This window comes from Rhinolophus hipposideros, assembly GCF_964194185.1.
Source record: "Rhinolophus hipposideros genome assembly, chromosome: 3".
Taxonomy (NCBI): Eukaryota; Metazoa; Chordata; class Mammalia; order Chiroptera; family Rhinolophidae; genus Rhinolophus; species Rhinolophus hipposideros.
The window spans coordinates 87,477,617-87,498,036 of record NC_138049.1 but is presented as its reverse complement, the minus strand read 5'-3'; the positions used below and the strand labels follow the sequence as shown (position 1 = coordinate 87,498,036).

Below are 20,420 nucleotides of genomic sequence, written 5' to 3'. Positions count from 1 at the left end.
ATGCAGTACCCCAAATGAGATGATCAGCCAGGACAGAGAACCATCCCTTCCCTCAGTCTGGGCATAATATTTTAATGAATGCAGTCTTAGATCACATAAATGAATATATAACTGTTGGATTCATATTGAGCTTATAGTTAATATGTGTAGTCTTGGAAATACAAGTCTTGGACTCATATTAAGCTTTAGAGTTAAATCTGTCCTCAGGTCTTGTTCATGCATGCTGCCTTTGGGCCAAGTCTCCATTTTAGTTTTTTTGGATCCAAATGAAAGACTTTACATTTCTCAAGGCTAAATTTAATTTCACTGGATTAGCACATTAGCTCTGCTGTAGCTGCCTTTAAAGAGATTTCTCCCCATCCCCCCACATTTTCATACAAATTAATGGCTAGTTTCAGGACCCCTGAAAAATGAAATAAATGTGTCATCAAATGGAAAGAAGGTGGAAGCTAGAGACTGAATTTAGACTCCTGTTCTTCTATTTGCTGGTTTTGACCTTCAGTAAATCATTCAACCTCTTTGAACTTCCATCCTCATACCCTTTTCTTGGTAAAAAATGGAAAAACCTCTACCTCACAGGCTTGTTATAAGGGTAAGGGGAGTACATGCTTGTAAAGCATCTCGTACTAAGCTTTGCACATAGTAGGCACACTGCTGATGAATATCAGTTAATATCATTAATTCAAGTCTTCAACGGTGTGAAGTCCTGCATCACATGCCTATGGTCATCCCAGCAGGCAGATAAGGAGCCTCCTGGTCAGAATTCTTTGACTAGTTTTGAATCTCTCCATTTATGCTTCAGCCCGTGTCTCTCCATTCTGTCCAGGATACCGTAAGAGGTGCCATCGCACGCCTTGGTGGATTCGAGATGCTCTATTTAAGGACATAGGAAATTATTCATGATATATTATTATATGTAAAAGGCAAGACATTGAAGTTTATATGTAGGGAAATCACACCTTGGTAAAACAATTTTTTTAAGTGAATTAAATACGACCAGGGGAGAAGAGAACCAGAAAACACATAAGACTGTGAACACTTATTTCAGGGGCCCTATGGGCTACCGTAACTTGTCTTTCTCAGTGGCCACTGCATAGAGGGTCTCTGTAAGGATCTGTTGACCTATTTGTTCTTTTTCCAGGTGACAGAGCTTGTTTACTCTTAGTCGTTCAGAGAATACTTAAAAATCTATCACATGCACCAAGCTTTCTTTGAACAATTGAAAGCCCAAAAAAATTTCTTTACTTTGCGCCTGCTGTAATACTCAGAGTTCACTGTTCCGCTTTCAGTGCCGGAAATCGTTTGTGTTAATGCTGTGTATCATTGGAGTGCCCTGTGGTTTCCAGTGTGTCTGCCTTGGACCCCGAGCAACTTGCTTTGCTAGCATCTGTTTTTTCTCTATGGACAGAGACGAATATGACTCTCCCGGGCCTTAGTGGAGCAGTCATATAAATATTACCGGTTATGTTTTATGACGGTGAGAGACAAATATAATCCAGGCTGGATTCATCATTATTATATTCATTTTGCTCCTTTGTTCTTAAAAGAAATGAAAACATTTTTCAGGGACCCTGCAAGTATCCTAGACCCCGGCACTGTGCCTCCTCTGCCCGAAGGCTAAGTGGCCTGGTTCAGGGACCCCATCGTGCCCGTCACTGAGAGCTGCCCACACTTTGAGGTGACAAGATTTATGATGGCGGCGCTTCTCCATTATGTATCATTTACTTTGAGACTATTGGATGGTCCTGAATACCAGCTGAAAAGTAATTACTTGCTTTTCTTAATACATTCTCTGTACTCTTTCTCATATTATTGTCCCTTGGTAACCTTTCACAAATTCCCTGTAGAATTCTCTGCACTGTTACAAAGATGGCTGCAAAAGGGGCATTTTTTTCATTAACTGCTCTAGCCCATGTTATCAGCTGCATTGTGAGACTGACTTTGGAAAGATAGTGAGGTTAATGCTTTGTTTTCTAATGCGAGCTTTTAAAGTGTGTGTGTGTGTGTGTGTGTGTTTGTGTGTGTTGTGAGATTGTTTTGTTTTTCTTCCTTTTTGAATGAGGCCAATCAAAAGTATTTAGGATTTGTCAATGACTATTTTGAAATAAAACTTGTTAGAGAAAATATAATTACTGTACTTGTCATGAATTGAGAGACCGTTTCTCTTTGTTCTTGCCCCAGCTGGATATTTCTAGGTTCTGTAAGAACAGCTCATCCACTGTTCAAGTGTCAGGTGGCTAGTAAGGAGTACAGATACTTGACAAGAAGAACATACCAATCAAGGGAGGAAAATTGCAGAGGAGTTGGGGAGGATAAGCAATAGCAAAGGCTTCAGATGCCAGAGAGAGACCAAGGAATGTGGTTTAAACTTGCCTCTCAAGTGTTTAAACAGATGGGCAATGCTAAAATAAAGGCCCACAAAAAACCCAGAGAAAGTACACTTGAATGGGGTGTACCCTTGGAATGAAAGAGGTCAGGGAGAAGTAAGATGAGATTTCTTCCATCAGTCTTCCTGTAGCTTAACCCAGGAAGGTAGTGTTGACATTTTTAGAGCCAGGAATGTTGTTGGCATTTCTATTTTCCTCACAAGTAAGTGACTTGGAGCAGTGAAAACATGTTTTCCTAGAGGTGGCCACGGAGGGAGAGATTCCAGTGCCCGTGTGGCTGCCGGGCAGTTGGCCAGGTCCTTCTTAGACGCATGGACAGCGAGTGGTTGGTTCACGTTTTGACTGTGGTTCTCTCAGGATTGTTAGACAAATGGCCACCTCATCTGTCACTGGCAAAATATTGAAATCTCATTGACGGTAACTAAATTCTCTCTCACTTCATTTATCCGTTGTAGGTTCTTGTGGAATATGCTTCTTCGTAATGTGAGGGAAGGATGGCTGTACGAAGAATGCATTTTTTGTGACTTCTTGGACTTGCAGATGTTTAACCCACGTGTGTACTCTTGGGAGGTGTGAAGGCGTTCCCAGCGGTGGGAAGGCTGAGCCTGGTTAAGGTGTGAGCCTCCCAAGTGCGAGAACGGGTGTTTGAGCACATGCTGGTGGATGACACCTTCCTGTGGCACCTTCTGCTCTGCCGCGACAACCATACAAAGATGGATTGGATACTAGGGTGCGTCTCCCAAGTTCCGACGCTACGGGTTTTGGAATTCTCCATTTACCCTGATCCTCGCTCACTGCGCTCAGAGTTAGAGCTGTGGCTGGGTTGCTCTCGGTCGGGGCCATCATGGGGCTTCCCTCCGACGTGCCATTCCCACTCACATTCGAGAGACAGAGCAAGTCTTCTATTAGCATGGAAAATATTGATAAGAGTCCGTTAAAATTCTATGTTTGAAAATTGTTTGTTACTCATGAGGAGAGGACCTGAGCCCTTCCATAGAGCACTTCCTGTCTCCTGTTGCAGAAGCCAGGTTGATGATACTGTCTCGCCAGACTCCTTCCCCCGTCCTTCAGTACCCGTGAAAAGTAGGGCTGTGTTTTTCTACCTAATTTGGTCAGTGCTTCCTGTATTTTTCTTCTCATTCTCGGAGGGTTGGGGGTTGACATCATGTTCTAACTTTTTGGATGCCATCTTCTGACCCCAGATAACCTGTATATTGCTTTGCTGCTTCTTGCGAATACTGTACTTGGTGGTAGCTAATTATGGGCCAAAGGGCATGTCTGTCACAAGCTGCTATCTAAGAACTTGGTAAATTTTGAGTGGAAGGAAGACAATGAAGGGAAATTGAGCTTTAGAATCTCAGGGTCAAGAAGGCACTCTCTAAATCAACCACTTACCTGATGTATCAGTTCCCTTCATAAAACCACACTACGTAAGTAGTCATTTGGCGTGTGCTAGAAGAGAGAATTTACCATATACCCAGAAGTCCCTGTCACATTTTAGTTCAACAGATAGAAGGATATTTTTCTTCCTTCAGTTTCCTGCTATTGGGCCATATCAAGCAAGTCTAATTCTTTTACCCCTGAGACAGGCCTTCGCATATTCATAGGCCATTTCGTTCCCTGCCAATCTTCTAACTTCCTTTCATTTTTTCCATGGGCTATGACCAAATCTCAACAGTAGCCTTGCTGTTCCGGTTACTCGGTACTGAGCGTGTTCCAGGATTGCGTGCAATATTCATTTTTGCCTAGCAAGCATGCACGGGGAAAGAGCGCGGGACTTTCCTTAGACGCAGGATTTGTGCGGTTCTTAAGTGCATGTGATAATGGCAATAGGTTCCAAGTCTTGACTGTGTAGCAGAGAAGGGATATACTTTGGAGGTGGCATTTTGTGTCTGTGTAGAGGAAGACATCTTTGACAAGCAGTTCTGAAATTTGGCCACCTTACCCTAAAAAATATACTTACACAGAAATCTGCTAATTTGGGCAGCCAGTCCGTCTTCTCTGTTTGAGGACCTGGGTGCCATGTTAGTTAGCCTCTCCCGCGGCTGCACAGCGAGCTCTCGCTGCTGACACCGTTTTGTAAATTAACATTGGAAATTGGCCAACAAGTCATTGGTATGGAAAACAGGGAGGGTCATAAACATTAAAGATGTGCTTTCTTTCCTGGAGGTGTGGACACCAGGTAGGGGGCACTCTCCAAAGTTGACAGTGGCTTCAGAAAAAAGTATTCAACCAATAGCACCGGAAATTGTACTGTGTCAGCCTTCAGAGGTAGAGGTGCCAGTGAGGAGCTGGAAGACCTTCACACGACGAGGAAGGCAGCTGAACTCACGTCAGGGGTGTCCTCTGACCAGCTGGTTTCCATAGCTCTAAAACCAGGTCTATACCTGTGTCCCCCAGACGTGGCTGCACATCAGAGTCACCTGGGGAACTTTATAAACCAACATGCAGCGGTCCACTGTGGCCTGCTGGATCAAACTCTCTGAGGTGGAGTCCAGGAATCTGACGTTTATGCATGGAATTTCATATCATGAAAATTTAATACCACAGATGTGCTGTGGACCACAAACCATTTAAACACCCCTCCCTTGGTTTTCACCCCATTGGGGACGGCCTGCCCTTGTGAAGAATGCATGCTTTAACTGTGGCCCTACCTCACAGGAGGTATCCCAGGCTTCCCCTGGGTAATTCTGATACGCAGCCAGAATGGAGGCCCAGTGATCAAACTCAATGTTTCAAAAACTTGCTTGATCAAAAGAATTAGCTGGGAGCACTTGTAAAGCCGTCAGATCCCCCAAGCCCTTCCACTTGGAGATTATGCCTTAACAGGTCTGAGGTGGGGCCGAGGAATCCATATGCTTAATGATTGCCCCATTAATTCTTACCATTTGGTGGGTTTGGTTCTCTGCATTCTCACGTGAAAGCTGCTCCTTCCCCCCATTTTCCTGACTAGGGGTTGTGGGTTGGAGATGGGGTAGCTTACAAAGCATAGATGCGCGCTCAATATCCTGAGTTGGAAGTTAGAATTCATTTTCTAATACTCATTTTAATAAAGAACAGTAAAAATAGTGTCATGCCACTTCCCTGGACAACTGCACATCAAGTATCTGTGGTGGAGCAGGACTGTGCTCGGTGTCCCGAGGGCGCGATGGTACATGTAACGTGCTTTAATGTCACGGGGTTTATTCATCTAGTGAAGGAGCAGAGACGGAACGCTTTGGAGAAGCCGTTCACATTCTATCCAGGAGATTGGGTAGAAAGGCTTCTGAGAGGTGGTGGCGTAGAGGGTGAGTAAGATGATGATAGCCAGAGAAAGGTGTTGGGCGCAGTAAAGGCATGGTGCCTAGAAGATGAGTCACTGGGGCCAGAACGTGGGGTGCATGGGCCTGTGGCTGTGGGAACTGGAGTTAGAAAGGCCACTGGGGTAGCTGTGGGGCAGAGGTGAGACAGGACGTTGGACTCGCAGCCAGAGGGGCTGGGTTTCAGGTGTGGCTCTGATGCCATACGTGTCCTGTTGCCTTTCTGAAGTTCACTTCTTAGTGACTGATTGCTCACCGGGCAGTTGTGTGGGTGCCATGAGATATGACAGGGCACCTACAAAAATGTTGATGATGTCATCAGAGTGTGCCCCCGTTAGGAGAGCACTGCCTGTGAGGCTAAGGGGTTTGTACTTTGTTCCAGAACCAGGGGTCAGGCGTCGGAAAGCTTTGAGAAGGCAGGTCTATCATGCTGAGGGTCACGGAGACCGTTGTAGGCTTCCCTGAAAGTTTAACACAGTGTGTCATGTTGTTCCTGGGCATGTTGTTCCTGGACAATACATTCCGAATTTCCAACTCTGACCTATAAATGAATGTTTGGAGCATAACCCACCGACAAGTCAGAGGCTCTGAGTTCAAAGGCCAAGAAGACGAAACATGGACAATTTGTGTCACCTGCTTGCGTTCTTCTTTCATAATTAGAATGTCAGGCTGCTGGCACTGCAAGGGAGCCCAGAGATCTAGTTGAGTTGTTTGCCAGCTTGAGTGCTCAAAGCTTTGCTACTGTTCTTCACATGGCCAAGGCGAGAGAGGTCCTGCCACAGGGCAGCGCCTGCGGTTCCGAGCGCAGCAGGCCATCCCCTGAGGGGCCGCGACACGCAGGTCTCGTCTTCCCCTCCGCCTTGTTCCCTTCTGTGCTCAGGGCAGGCTCACCTCTGACGTTCTGATTTTGTTTTCACTCTCTGGATTACTGAGCTTCCCTGAAATCCTGCCCTTTCAAGTGATTTTTTTTTTTTTTTGCTGTATTTTGTTTTTAATGATTTGATTAGTGTGAAATGCTTGTTAACATATACTTGCCATGTCATGATAGTAGCTTGAGTACTTGGCATACTGTGGGTTGTTGGACTTGCTCCCTAGTCTTTAAGGTCTTTTCTTGAGGCCCCTTAGTCATTTGGTCCCCGCAGTCTGTTGATTTATGTGTCTGATGTCTTTTTTTGTTTGTGATCCTTCTCTGCTTTTGAAAAGGACACTTAAAATTCTTGTTTACTACTTAGCTCTGTCCTAACAGTATACTCCCAGTGGCAGCAAGATGTTATAACTTGATCTAAATTTCGTACACTTGAAAACTCCTAGTAACTTGGATATATATGAGTGTGGATTATGTGGTAGTATAATAGTAATCACAATAGCTAACACTTGTTAAGCATTTTTCGTATGCCAGGCACTGTTAATACTTTACCTGTCCACATAATTGTCATTGCTATTCTATAAGGGATAGGTACTATTATTACCTTTCTTTCACACATGTAGAAACTGAGGCACAGAGAGGTTAAGCAACTATATGAGGTCACACAGCCGGCCAGTAAATTGAAGTGCTAGGATTACAGACTTTGGGTTCCACAATGCTTCCTTGCTTTTGCTATTTGAAATAGCCAGGTCGGGGCTTTAGAGATGAGTCTGAATCCTGGCCTGACACATCTGTGTAAACTGGGCCCAGGGTGTGGCCTCTTTGTGCTTCAGTTTTGTTATTTGTGAAATCAGGGTTGTTTTTAAGAATAAATGAGATAATAAATGCAGAACCCCTAGCCTCGTTAGGGGCTCGTTAGAGACATTTCTTATTATTTTAGAGCTACTTTTGTAAAAAGTCAAACGTTGGATAGTTTTTGAAAATTAGACTTTCAAAGTCTACTCTAGTAGTGTAGCATTATTAATTTTAAATTGCTTTAATCCATGCATATAAGATATCTTTTCTTAAAAGGAGTCTTTCATGCATCCTTAGCCAGGAACGCCAGGCTGTGGAAGATGCTCTCCAGAGAGAACTGTTGGCTGTGTTACCAGGTCAGGGTCAGGCCCCATTGGTGATAATAATAAGTCATAGTGAGCCGTGACATGGGTGATCGAATTAACACACATCTGGGTAAAAAACTGGACTCTCGGCTACAAGGAGGACGCCAGGGAAGTGGTAGCACAGAGCTATTGGGACCAGAGTGCTGCTACCTCAGTTTTAAAAATGCCTTGGGGACTTACGGGACTGGCTCATGCCATTTCATGTGGACACTTGGGAGCGATTGCTTGTTTCCTGGAAGTCCAGGAACTGAAGGAATGCTGTTGCCGCTCATTCTTTACTCTGGGACTCATGTTTGGGAGTATCCCGTAGGATTTCTGCATTCCCTGTTTCTCGAATCTTCTTTCTGATCACATCACAAAGAGAGATTTCCGACTGAGAACATGTCACTTGAGGTGACATGCTGGATAAATACTTAGTGTATGTAGCCTTTACCCTGAAGAACCAGCTGGTCAGCAATGCAAGCACGCTGCCAGAACTGCTCTGAAGAGCTTGGTCACAAGGGAAGAATCATGTCTTTAGCTGCTGTGGTTAGCAAGTGAAGTGGCTTGTGTGGCCTGCAGGCCACCATCCAGCATTGCGGTACATTCTTATATTAAACGGAGGCTAGGAATGTCCCTGTGGATGCTTACTTCAGTGGCTGGTACACAGCAAAAATAAACTTTAAAGAATGTCAAAAAGAGCAGCTTCGAGAAGTGGCTGCGAGAGGGCCTTGCCTTTCCTCTTAACAAAGAAAGCAGACTCGTTAGACGTTAACATTTAATCTCATGGAACTGCAGGCCCTGGAAGTCCAGCATTTTCTCCTGGGCGCTAATGGTTTCTTGTGTTCCTCAAACAGTAGAGCAATTCAGAAAGTCTTCGACATCAGGCCTTGTGTTTGTGGCTCTTCATCTGGATTAACATTAGAATTTAATATTTGGTTCAGTGCGGGGAACTGAAATGTGGTGATCAGCAGCTCTGTTTTGTTTTTGTGTAACTGTTTGTGAGTTGCTAGGGGATCGCCTCCGTTTTTTCCATCTTGCTTTTCATTTAACTGTGTTGGTCAGCCAGTAGGAAACTGTGAATTCAGTGTGTGTGAGACATTTAAATATGAGAGAAGATTTATTTTGAAGACGCAAGGCCGCTCCTACAGGAGCTAGAAACACTGGGGACACGAGGCCTCCTGGGGGGAGAGACACGCTTCTCCTCAAGTTACTAAATCGCACAAGTTTCCCCTAAATTGTTATTATAGAAGTGCAAAAGTATGTACGAGTATTGTGGCTCATGTGTATTTAGAATATACTAGACAGTGTTTTGGGGGCAAGTTAAACTCCACTCTGCAGTGATCATTATATTTCTAAATGCTAGAATCTGGACCTAACAGTGACTTAGTCTGCAAAGACCAAGTTTCCTATGTAAGTGGTTTGTCGTCTTGTGGGGCTTCAGGAGGAAGGCATTGGATGCTTGGATTCCATGTTCTGTTAGTGTTTGCTCTATTCTACTGCTTGACAATGCACGTCTTCCTCTTTTGGAGCAGTGCTGTGGCTATTCCTTGAAATGCTCTCCAAAATAAACACAGTAGCACCGTGACTACCCCTGCCAGGCTGAACCCGTGAGCAGTTTGTTAGAGATGGGTTTTTGGCTGCACCGAGTCGTGTTACCTCGTTAGTCAGGCCCCTCTCCTGCCCTTCAAGCGCTTGATCGTGGTTTAAAATAGTTCGGTCGTCTTCCCCGTTACTGAGACCAAGAGACAAAGTCCTTCTCTTTCCACTTTTACTTAGGATGAGTATACCCTAAAAGTGCCATTAAATGTTGCCTTAGAAAATTATGAGCCATTCTCGCAATGATGGTAATCTGGTCACTCAGATTAATTTTCCAAGTGCTGTGTCTCCATTTCTTGCTTGCTGTCCAGAAAGATCAAACCTCGGCTAGGAGTACGCATTTATTACTTTAGGAGATGAAAGGCATTAAGTAATAGGCAGTCCAAGGTATTCTGTTCATCCAAGGTCAGGACTCATCCGTGTCGCCCATGTCTTTTTTCTTAACTGAGCCTGTTACTTCAGAAGAAGTCAGCATTGATCCAAATGTTGATGTATTGCCTGTGAAAATTCTGAAGCCATCCTCCTAACACGGTTTCTCTGAATAATCTGTGCTTATTTGATGTCTCCTAGGAATCTTTGATCTCACTGGCTGTGGCATGACTGACCATAAAACAGCCTAATTGACTTTTTCTCCCCCTGAAGGAACATAACAGATATAGTTTATGATGACAAGAGACATTTATTATCCTTTCATAGCATTCTGTGCCTCATTTATTATAATTCACTTTCTCCCTCATATTTTAATTTCTGGTCTACCTGTCTTGTGTCAGCTCCTGGCTGTCCCCTGAGAGTAAGGACTACATCTCATTTGAAGATTTTTTTCGTCCACTTTCAAAACTGTGCACGTACCTAGTAGGCACATTATATATGTGGTGCTTGTTACTGCCATTAGCTTGAATAAATGGTATCGAATCCAAGACAATGACCACCAAACAAATGCTTTCTTGAGTACAATGTATGAAAAATTCAACCTTATTGAAAAATCCTGTGTCAAAATGTAAGACCACTTTAGTAAACCTAATTGAATATCTGTTTGTTTCCTTACTGGAAGAACTTTTTTTTTTTTGGTATGTAGAGTGGTTTTTATACCTCCATCCTTTCAAGTTTTACTTGAAGATACAGTTGGTTCAGGTTTGAAGGAAAAACACCACATCTCTTTCATGAGATAAATAGAATCTTTGGTTTTCTGGCGTTCAAAAACATCAATACTCAGGAGTTGGATGATCGTCAATCCCTGGGCTTAAGGTCTTTTTTCTCACCAAATTTACCTTTTAAAGCATGTCTTTCTCTAAATTCCTATTACATTTTTAAAAGCAAAATAAGGATTATAGGATATATGCAATTTTACATTCTTTTTTCATAACCCTAGAACACGTGTATTTGTCATATCATTAAACATTCTCCGGAAACATAATTTTAAATGGCTATGATTTTAAAAACATGATTTTTAAGTTCATTGCTTGAATTAATTATCCTGTGTTTAATCCTGAGAACAATGAAATTCTAAACAGCAATGGAAATGAAAGCTTATCGTGAGTCATAATATGGAGGAATGTTAGAAATAATATCCAGCAAATGAAGCCAGACACAGAAGAATACATACCTCATTCCACTCATATAATGTTGAAGAAAAAGCACTGAAACTAAATAATTTTTCTTGGAGATGCATACAGAGGTTTCAAAAACTATAAAGAAAAGCAAACAAGTTATTACTATAAAACCAGGTTGGCGATTCATATAAAATCCAGGTGTGAGGTAGAGGATTGGCGTCAGGAAGGACACGCGGGGCTTTTGGTGTCGTCCTGGCAATGTTCACTTTCTTAACCGGAGTGGTATTTACAGGCGTTCACTTTGCAATTGGTTATAAGCTGCACATTTATACATTATGCACTTTTCTGTACATGTGCTTACTTCAAAATAAGAAACGTTTTTTAAACTACTTACTAACCAGGAAGGAAGACCCCAGACAATTAGCACCAAAGAGGTCAAATGCTTTAACTATCAGAGTGAATGAGAATGAAACCAATGCTACATCTAAAGGAAGGGGAGAAGTAAAGTGGTCATTGTGACTAAAACAACACATCAGTCACTATAATGGTCCTGCCGCTATGATACAGCCATCAGCCTTTATGGAGGGTTCTCTGTGCTTGGCAGTGAACTTTCCATGGGTTACATTCTTAAATCATCTCAGTGGTGCCACTGATGCCTGTATCATTTAATGTTTGTTTTTTACACAAGGAAACAGAAGACCAGAGAAGTCAAGTGGTTCTCTCCGGGATGGTCCCATTGCACACCTCTTTAACTAGAACACACTTAACAAAGTGTTTTATTGACACTTATTTCATCAGTAGTTCTTATTTTTGAGTGTTTGCTCAAACCCTTTGGAATTCCAATTCTGGATGTGAGATATGATTCTTTTAATTCTCTGCTTTGACGACTATTGATGGGACTTCGGGTTATTTACAGTGTGAGGCCATCATGAATACTGCTGGTAAGCACATTCTTGTATGCTAGACTAACGGGAGGGAGTTTTTCTTTTTTTAAGGTATATACCTAAGAGTAGAATTTCTCTGACCATGAAACAGAGTCACAGTCACTTTTCATGAGGTTTATAGTAAAGAACATTGTCAGGTGATATAAATGGTTATACTTGAATGAGTTGAGTATTCATCTTACCTCGCGACACAACCATTGGTTGTCCATATCTGTACTGAGGAGCTTGACCAAAGAGGCAGGTCAGCCCACTAGGGAGAGCAGTGGGAAGACGGTAAGAGTTTTGTAGGATGGAAGGGGGTCAACATTCTGTTGAAGGGTCATTATGTCTCCAGAAGGGAAATACATGAGTCAAGTTGGTGTCGTTACAGCTTGGAGTCAGTTTTCAGGAGTTTCATAACTCCTGTTGTCCTCTAGGTGAATCTATAACCATGAATTATGTCTTCTCCACATTATGGAAGAGAATGCATGGGCATTGGGGGCGGGGGAACAATTGACTGATCCATATAGTAATAAAAAGAGGACACGGCTCTTTTAGGACTGAGATTTCCTTACGTCCCTTTCTAAGAAGAAGGGGGGTACTAACGCTGTATCAAAGGAGAAGGGAAAAGAATCTTGTCAAAAATGGAGACTGGGAAAAGGAAACATTTTGTTCAGCCAAAGCAAAGACTGTATCTACTGAAAACAATGGCGGCTATAAGAAGATTGTAGTGTCGCCTAGCAAGCCAAGGCAATTTGGGTTTCTTTGCTGCTGATTGTACAGAATGTGCTCTAAGCGGGCCAGGGTGCTGTAATCACACATGGTATAGTTGAAGAATGGTGTCTGTGTGTTCCATCACATGACCGCTCTGTGCTGAGGCGTCCTGCCAAAACAGCTACACGGATTGTTCTTCATGTGCCCTGGCTAATCTCAGTGACAAGGCCGAGGGGGTTGGAGCTTGCGGAGTTTTTTCCCTGACTATCTGAGGAAGTTGAAAACTTGAGGATTTCATAAAGTCTTAGTAGCATGGTGTCGGTCTCATAAGAAAATAGTTGATTTAAAGCATTTGGATGCCAAATTAAGATCCCATTAGGATAATGAGGGAAGGATGGAGGAATTACTGTTAGCATTTTGGGATCCTGTCAGATAGGGTTCTTACATCTGGTTGTGCTTCCCAAGTTGAATAAAGTAGTGTTTGTGACAGGCTCTATTCGAAGATGTTTTTAACATGCAGAACAAAACTTAAACTTGCTTGCTGTCATGATTTCTACTGGATGTGGGGATTTGTGGTCTGTCGTGTCCAAAGACATAAAACTAACTATTATTTATTCTCCGTAGATCTAAGTACCTTATTGACTTGATTTCTTCTTGTATTACTTCTGAGTGATCCCTGGATGTATGGAATTCGTGATGGTTTTTGTGCTGTTGCTATTATGCCTTTCCTGGAAAAGAAAGTGAGCTTTTCATGCTTGAGTAAACACATTGATGCATTATGAAACTGTCAGACTCTGAACAATTGGCATAAGCTCAATTATTCAAATATGTGACTCTTTTGAATGGCTTTTGTGTCAGCTAATGCTTTAGTACAACCAGCATAAAGAAATTTCAGTACCTTTCCTTAAGAAATTAAATCTCTACTGTGTGATGAAAGAAACTCACAGGATTACAGGGTGGGTCCTTTGTTGATCTCCTTCATTACCACATACAGCTAATTGGTACCATTTGATTTGCTGAGCTTCATACTTGATTTTATTTTAAAATATCTTTCATTTTTGATAAAAAATACTTTAAAGTTGTTTATGCATTTTCCTTATCACCTAGCATAACTATTTTCCACTATGTTTTCTTCCTGTCAACATACGCACCATGTTTTTTTACATAGTGTATCTGCAATTTTGTTTTCTTTTTAAGTTATGTTTGCATTGTAAATCTTTTTCAAGTACTGTGGCCTTTATAGTAACCATTTTTGTTGCTTCCTTAATATGGAATTGTTTATTAACATGCTAGTCATTTCCCTTATTTGACATGTATGTTTCCAGTTTTTCATTTTTACTGATAATAATGCAGAGACAGTGTGCATTGTAGCTTGTTTTCTTGCTTTCAGTTATATGACAAGGACAGTGTTCAAAAGTATCATCATGTCAGTGGATTTGAAAACTCCCGTGTTGCGCACTGCCCAACTACTTTCCAAAAGACGGTGCCTTCTTTTTGATTATAGAAGTATGCAGTCCTTTTTACCAAATCAATTAATTAAGTTTACTAAAAAGATGAAGCTCCTTAAATACTGGCATCCTTCAACATTATCCTTTAGTACACCCTGTAATCTTACTGGAGACTCTTTTCCTTTGTAAATTCAGTTTGTAGTTTTAGCAAAGTAATAGATGAAAATAGTTTTTAAAAATACAATAAGCCATGCAGTGTGAGCGTGAAGAACAGCAGCCGCCGCCTCTGCCCTCCCCTTTCCCACTCCAGTTTCTGGCTGTGAGAACTCTCCGCTCGTGGATGTTTCTGCTGATACTTGCCTTCGCCTGCGACGTGGCTCGTTTTTCCAGTTCGATTATTTTTTTCCCTTTATGGTTATCTATTGATTTCCTTCTCTGGTAGATGAGGCCTTAGCTCTTACTCTTTCTGTCTTATCCTTTCAATACTGACCTAACACATTTTGGTTTTATCAATACACAGATATTAAAATGTTTATGACTGTAAATATTGTTCATAACCAAATCTTACGTTAAATTATGATTATATCTTCATACACTTTATTTCTCCAGGAAATTAATAGCTTCCTTCTTTTTTCCCCTTGCTTTGTTTTCTCTATTCTAATTTCTAATTTATCACCAACATTCCTGTTCCTAATATATCACCGAACAAATCTTCGCATTACTTCCAAACACGTCAGGTGATCCCTTACATATGTTTTTTTTTGTTGTTGTTGTTCAAAAGTTTCCTTTGAGAACCTTTGCACTTTCTTCATTGTGGGCTGGTTGCTCTTCAGGCCCGCTTGCTGGGCTGACATCTTGGAAGTCCCATCACTAACTTATCCTGGGCATTTCCTTTGTCTCTCTGTTCTGTTGATTGTCTGATTTCTGGGTCTCAGATCCTACTCTTTCTAGATTTACTGCCACATTTTGGTGGATTCCTAAGAAAGGTTTAAGGAAGACAAATTATTTTTTGAGACCATGCATATCTGAAAATGTCTTTATTTCGTCATCATACTTGATCGATAGTTTGGGTGGTGTACAGTTTTAGGTTGGGAATGATGTTTTTTGGAATTTTGAAGGCATTGCTCCATTGCCTTCCTACTTTCAAGGCTGCTGTTGAATGCAGTGCCCTCCGGTTTCCAACAATTTGTTACGATCACCCTCCTCCCACCCCCTGATCTCTGGAGGCTTTGAGAATCTTCTTTCCATAGGTCTGAAATTCTATAATATTTCTTGGTACATGCCTTTTTTCATTCATTTTATTGGCCCTGTCGTGGGTCCTTTCAAACTGGAAATGAATGTTCTGCAGTCCCGTTTTCTCTCTCTCTAGTACCTATTAGTTGGATGTAGTATCTTGTAGACTGGATCCTCTAATTTTCCTGTCTTTTCTCTGTCTCATTCCTCCATCTCACTGTCTTTTTATTTTTCCTTCTGAGGGATTTTGTTAACTTTACTTTCGCTTCTTTTATTAGATTCTTTTATTGATGCTACAATATTTTTTAATTCCTGAGAGCTTATTTCTTTGAAGCTTGTTTTTTCATGATGTCATGTTGCTTCATTTTTCTCTTTGTTTCTTGGAGGGTATGAATCATATTTTTTGGTTGATGAAGTTTTTTCTTCTCCCTGCGTCACATTTATTTCTTCTAAGGTGTATGTACCTGTACACTCTCTTTTTTGCATGTTAGGGGCTTTCTTCAAGTGTCTGGAGAACCAAGGCTATTTTTAAATGAGAGATGCAGGCACTTGAAGAAGAAAAAAAAGATGATAGAAACTGTGTACATGGTTGGGGCTTATAGCTTGGTGCAGCTGTGCAGTATAATATGCATTTATTTGTAGGTCTGTTCTCATGTCTGGGAGCCAGGTTGTGGGGAGAAGCAGGTGGGATTTCACTGAGCAGGCTGTGACTCAGTTCTTCTGTTTTTAGTGGGGTGCCTCACCCCTGCCCTCAGCTGTGCTTAGAGTCAACTTTTCTAAGGAGTTCCAGTCTTCTGCCTTGGTATGCAGGGTAGAGAAGAGAATATGGGGACCTAACTACACATACGCGTATATATTTTTTCAAATAAGTCTTCCTTCAGAGGTATCTGGACCTAATTTCTTATTGGTTATTCATTCCACAGGCTTAAATTTCAGCTTTGTTTTGATTTTTTTGTTACCATTTGTTCATTTGTTTTCTAGCTTCAAGACTTTTGTTGCATATCTAGTTTGCTTTCTTGTCCCCTCTCATTTTCAATTGTATTCATGAGTTTATGTCATATTTTTATATAGTGCATATCCATGATTATATACATTTTTTTGTGTGTCATTTTAGTACAGGTTTTAAAGGGATTGGGGAAAAAAGGAATGTGCTCAGTCTGTCATGGTTAATGGAAGTATTCAGTAAGGACTCTTTCCGATTTGTCAATATAATTTTTTCTTTACCACATATTTGGGAATATTTATATATTTTCTGATGCAGAGTAATTCCTTTAAAAAATGTCTCTAAAATATTTTATTTTCATTTTCACAGATGTTTGTATAACATTGCAGATTTAACATCAATTTTCATGAGTAGAAAATAGACCACCTACTGGATAGCTTAAAGTAGTACTTATTATTTTTGCTGAGTTGCTTATTCATTTAAAAAAAAACTTTTAATTTTGAGATAATTATAGATGAGTAAGGGAGTTGCAAAAATAGTACAGAGACGTCTTCTGTCCTGGTTAATCCCATGTTAACATCTTCATGTGACTCTAGTACAGTCTCAAAATCGACAAAGTGATACTAATGCAATCCTCATTAATTCTCAAGGACATTGTTTTACAATTCATATTGGACAAAAAATTTACGTTGCAAATACATGTGAGACCTATGTGAACTATTTTGTTTTTCAGCAATTCTTCCAGCTAGTCAAATTACGAAAGCTTGGACTTAGTGACAATGAAATTCAGCGACTGCCTCCAGAAATAGCCAACTTCATGCAGCTGGTGGAACTTGATGTGTCCCGAAACGGTAAGAAAAAGACTCCACTGGAGCTGACCGTTCGTCTCTTCTGATGCTGGCGGCGGTTTTTAATAAGTATAACTGGATAAAGTTACTGGAGGTGCTTTTCCTGAGGGTTATGGGAAAGCTATAACTAAAATTTTGGATGAAATTAATGCCATTGTTGGATAGTTTAGTCAACTGATAGGTGATTACCAAACACTTTTTATAGCACAGGTTTTAAACGATACCTTTTTCAAAGTAGCTTCTGTCTGACTCAGAGTTAGAGAGTTGTCTGGGAAATTGTGTCACTTAGCCCCCTCATTTTACCAAATGTGACATTGAGGGTGGGTGGTGTGGTCATTTGCCCAGTGCTTGGGAGCTGCTGAGGCGAGGGGATGCGGGTTCTCCTCCTGTGGCTCGGTTGCCTGGCTTGTTCCCGTGAGAATCTGCCTTCCTGCAGTGAGCAGACCTGCGTGCTATTCAGGCATGTGCTGCCCGCTTAATTTGCTTCTAATTAGGCCACTGGTGGGTCGGCCCACTGGAGTTCGTGGTATATTTGTGAGTTTATTTTGATTTCCAGATTTCACTATAATGTTGCTTCATTTTTATTGAACATTCTAATGGGGTAATCATGCCCTGTTTAACCTTTCATGTTTAAAGGAGTACACTGGTTTAACCTTGTGTCGCATAGCACCCAGCGTGCTCCCCGAGTGGGTTGGTCCTCCTGCTTGTTATCGCCTATTTGGTTAATTACGTTAAGTGGCAGCTCCCAGTGGTCCTATCTTTAGTGATGGGAGTCAGTTCTGGCAAGGACTCTGGTATGATTTCCTCAGGATAGGCCCCGGGATAATCCAAATTATTTATAAAAATGGTAACCTTTTTCCTTCTCTCATATTATGTGCCTATTTTTTTGAAGACAAATTAAAATTGATTTTTATTTAGTGCTTATTAGACAACTCAGATATTTTAGTCACAACATAAAATATACTTTCTTTTTTCCCCCAGTAGCTATGGTATTAACTGTGATATTAACTGCCTTTTTAGTCTCGATGTGGCCTCTTCTTTATATCCTTAGTTATAGGGGTTCTGGTCAGCTAGTCTTCAGATGATTCTAGAGGTTGATTGTACCATAATTTACTTGTAATTTTGGTGTGATCCTGTAGGCATAGCGTTTACTTAATCTGCCATCTTGGACCTCAATCCTAATTTACATATCTGTTTTGTTTTGTGTTTTTAAACAAAAATTATTTTACCCCTTTTAACAGCTTTTATATTGCTGTCATCTAACAGATCTCATAAATTGGAAATTGTCTTTAGGCCAAGCCATATGTTTTTGACATAAGGTCGGTCTACTTTTATTTTTCATGAGAATTATTTCTTACCTTGAAGAATTATTTCTTACCTGGAAAAAGTGGAAAAAAATTGATTTGGTGTGTGTGTGGGGGCATGTTTTATGGTGGCTTATTTACTTGTAGGGGACCCAGATCTGCCTAGGTAAAGGGGATTTGATTGTAAGGATGGGGGTGGAACCGACATTCCAAAAGCATTGTCTTGGGGCTCACGTATGACGTCATCTTAGGGGTTTCATGGCTTCTATCTGATAGTTCGTGTGTCTGCTTCTGTGTGTGGGTCCTCTGTTCTTCTCCCCCCGCTGACCTGCTCTCTTGAACCTGGCCCCTCTAGAACCAATTCGTGTGGTCTTTCTCCATGTACTTTCTGGCTTCCGAACCTACTGTGGCATCTGCTTGCCAGTGACAAATTTCTCAGTGAGGAATGAGTGACCCAGTCAGTTCATCTTTTTGAGCCAGACAGAAACCATAAGCTGCAGGTTGCTACACATCCTGAAGATTGGCTGCCCTGGGACAGGGATGGCAGGCGGCACAAAGCGTGGCGTGCCCCTCAGCACAGACCTTGTTAACAAGCAGCTTCCCTGACACTCGTGTGTACGTGGAGCCGGTGTCTGATGCCAGAATTGCTTCGTAGGCTCTCCTGTATCCCACTTACGTAAGGCATACGTAACCGAAATTGCTTTTCTTTTAGCAGTTGTCTCGGTTGTAAAGGGTGGCTGGCTATTAACTCTGTAAGGCAACAGTGACTTTGTAAAATGGTCACTGAAATCATATAATCTGAAGAAATAAAATGGCGATTTTGAAATTGGCATTAGAAAGGAAAATAAGCAGGGGTCTCGAAATAGTTGAGAAGGAGAAGTATTGGCTCTAATTATTTGGAAGGAGAGAAAACGGAGCTTGGGAGTTCCAGGCCCATTATTGACTCTAATGAGGTGGGACGCTCTGTAGAAAGTCAGCATCGTCAGCCCCCAGTTTCACCAGCTGCCATATCAGTGATTTCTTTTCAGACATCCATAGCTGGAAAGAAGGGCTACATGCCTGCTCCCATGTATCCATTTATACCTTCCAGCAGGTTCGTAAAAGAAGCTTTCACTGAAGTCACAAAAAAGTGTCCTCTCCTTGGGATAACTGCGTGCCTCTTTTTTATCTTGTCCTCGTTTTCAACCTTTCTTTCTGCATGTTGATGGAGTTTTGTTATGTATCCTACAGATCTTTTACCTTCTCTATCAGGATTTTTTTAGGAATGCTGAGGGGGACTTAACTTCCCTCTTCCACGACTGGCAGAACCTTGCGTTGGCTCAGTATTGTGAGGGGTGTGTGTGTGTGTGTGTGTGTGTGTGTGTGTGTGTGTGTGTGTGTGTGTGGTGTGGACAGCATGGAGGAGGATGGCAGGTTCAGGGCTTTCTTTGATGTTGTGAAAAAACCTGCACAGACAGATGGCAGCAGAAAAAGGGCACCATTTACTATAACCAATAGGAACATGGGTCTTCAGCTATTTCCAGGTGAGGCAAATCTCGTCGGTGCTGTCTGTTTTGCAGATGAAAATCACATTAATGTGCATTTCCTGAGTAGGTAAATACAGGTGACAAAGTGTGCCGTCTGAGAGTCAGTGTGAGCACCCTGCTTTGTGTGGGTGCAGGCGTGGGTGAGAGTTTGGGGCTGCGGACGGGAGGCCGCTATGGGCCGCAAGCCTTCTCTTGCCCCAGCTGAGGCTGCCCACTCCGTGATCAGAGCTTGTTCATGGAGTCCCGGGGTTGGAGCAGTGCCAGAGCCAGGGCTGGACCTTTATCCGTTTCTTTAATTCCTGATTTTCCGGACAGCCTGGCTGGACCATGAAGAAGGAAGGCAGGATGTTGGTATCACACCACTCACGTTCATTGGATCAGTGTTTGTCGAACTTGAACGTGCAACGGATCACCAAAGGATGCTGTTAAAATGCAGATTCTGACCCAGTCGGGCTGGAGTGGGGCTGGAGGTTCTGCATGGTTGAGAGTCTCCCAGGGGATGCCGACCTAGCCCGTCCCCTGACCACACTGTGCGGCAGGGTCGTAGACATCACCACCCGCAAACCTGTTACTGATGTTCCTGCAGCAGCTTCGTGCAGTTCTGAGCACAAATTCACTCAGCTCGGCAGCCCCACACTTTCC

At 42.0% G+C, this 20,420-nt stretch overlaps 1 protein-coding gene across 1 annotated transcript in view; it reads left to right on the top strand.

Annotated features, from left to right (window-relative positions):
- The window catches only part of LRRC1 (leucine rich repeat containing 1), a 112,804-nt gene that overhangs the window by 23,048 nt on the left and 69,336 nt on the right, over window positions 1-20,420 (top strand). The window contains exon 2 of the mRNA XM_081032551.1: window positions 16,834-16,951. Coding sequence (XP_080888677.1) covers window positions 16,834-16,951 — 118 coding nt within the window. The remainder of the gene's footprint in view (window positions 1-16,833; window positions 16,952-20,420) is intronic.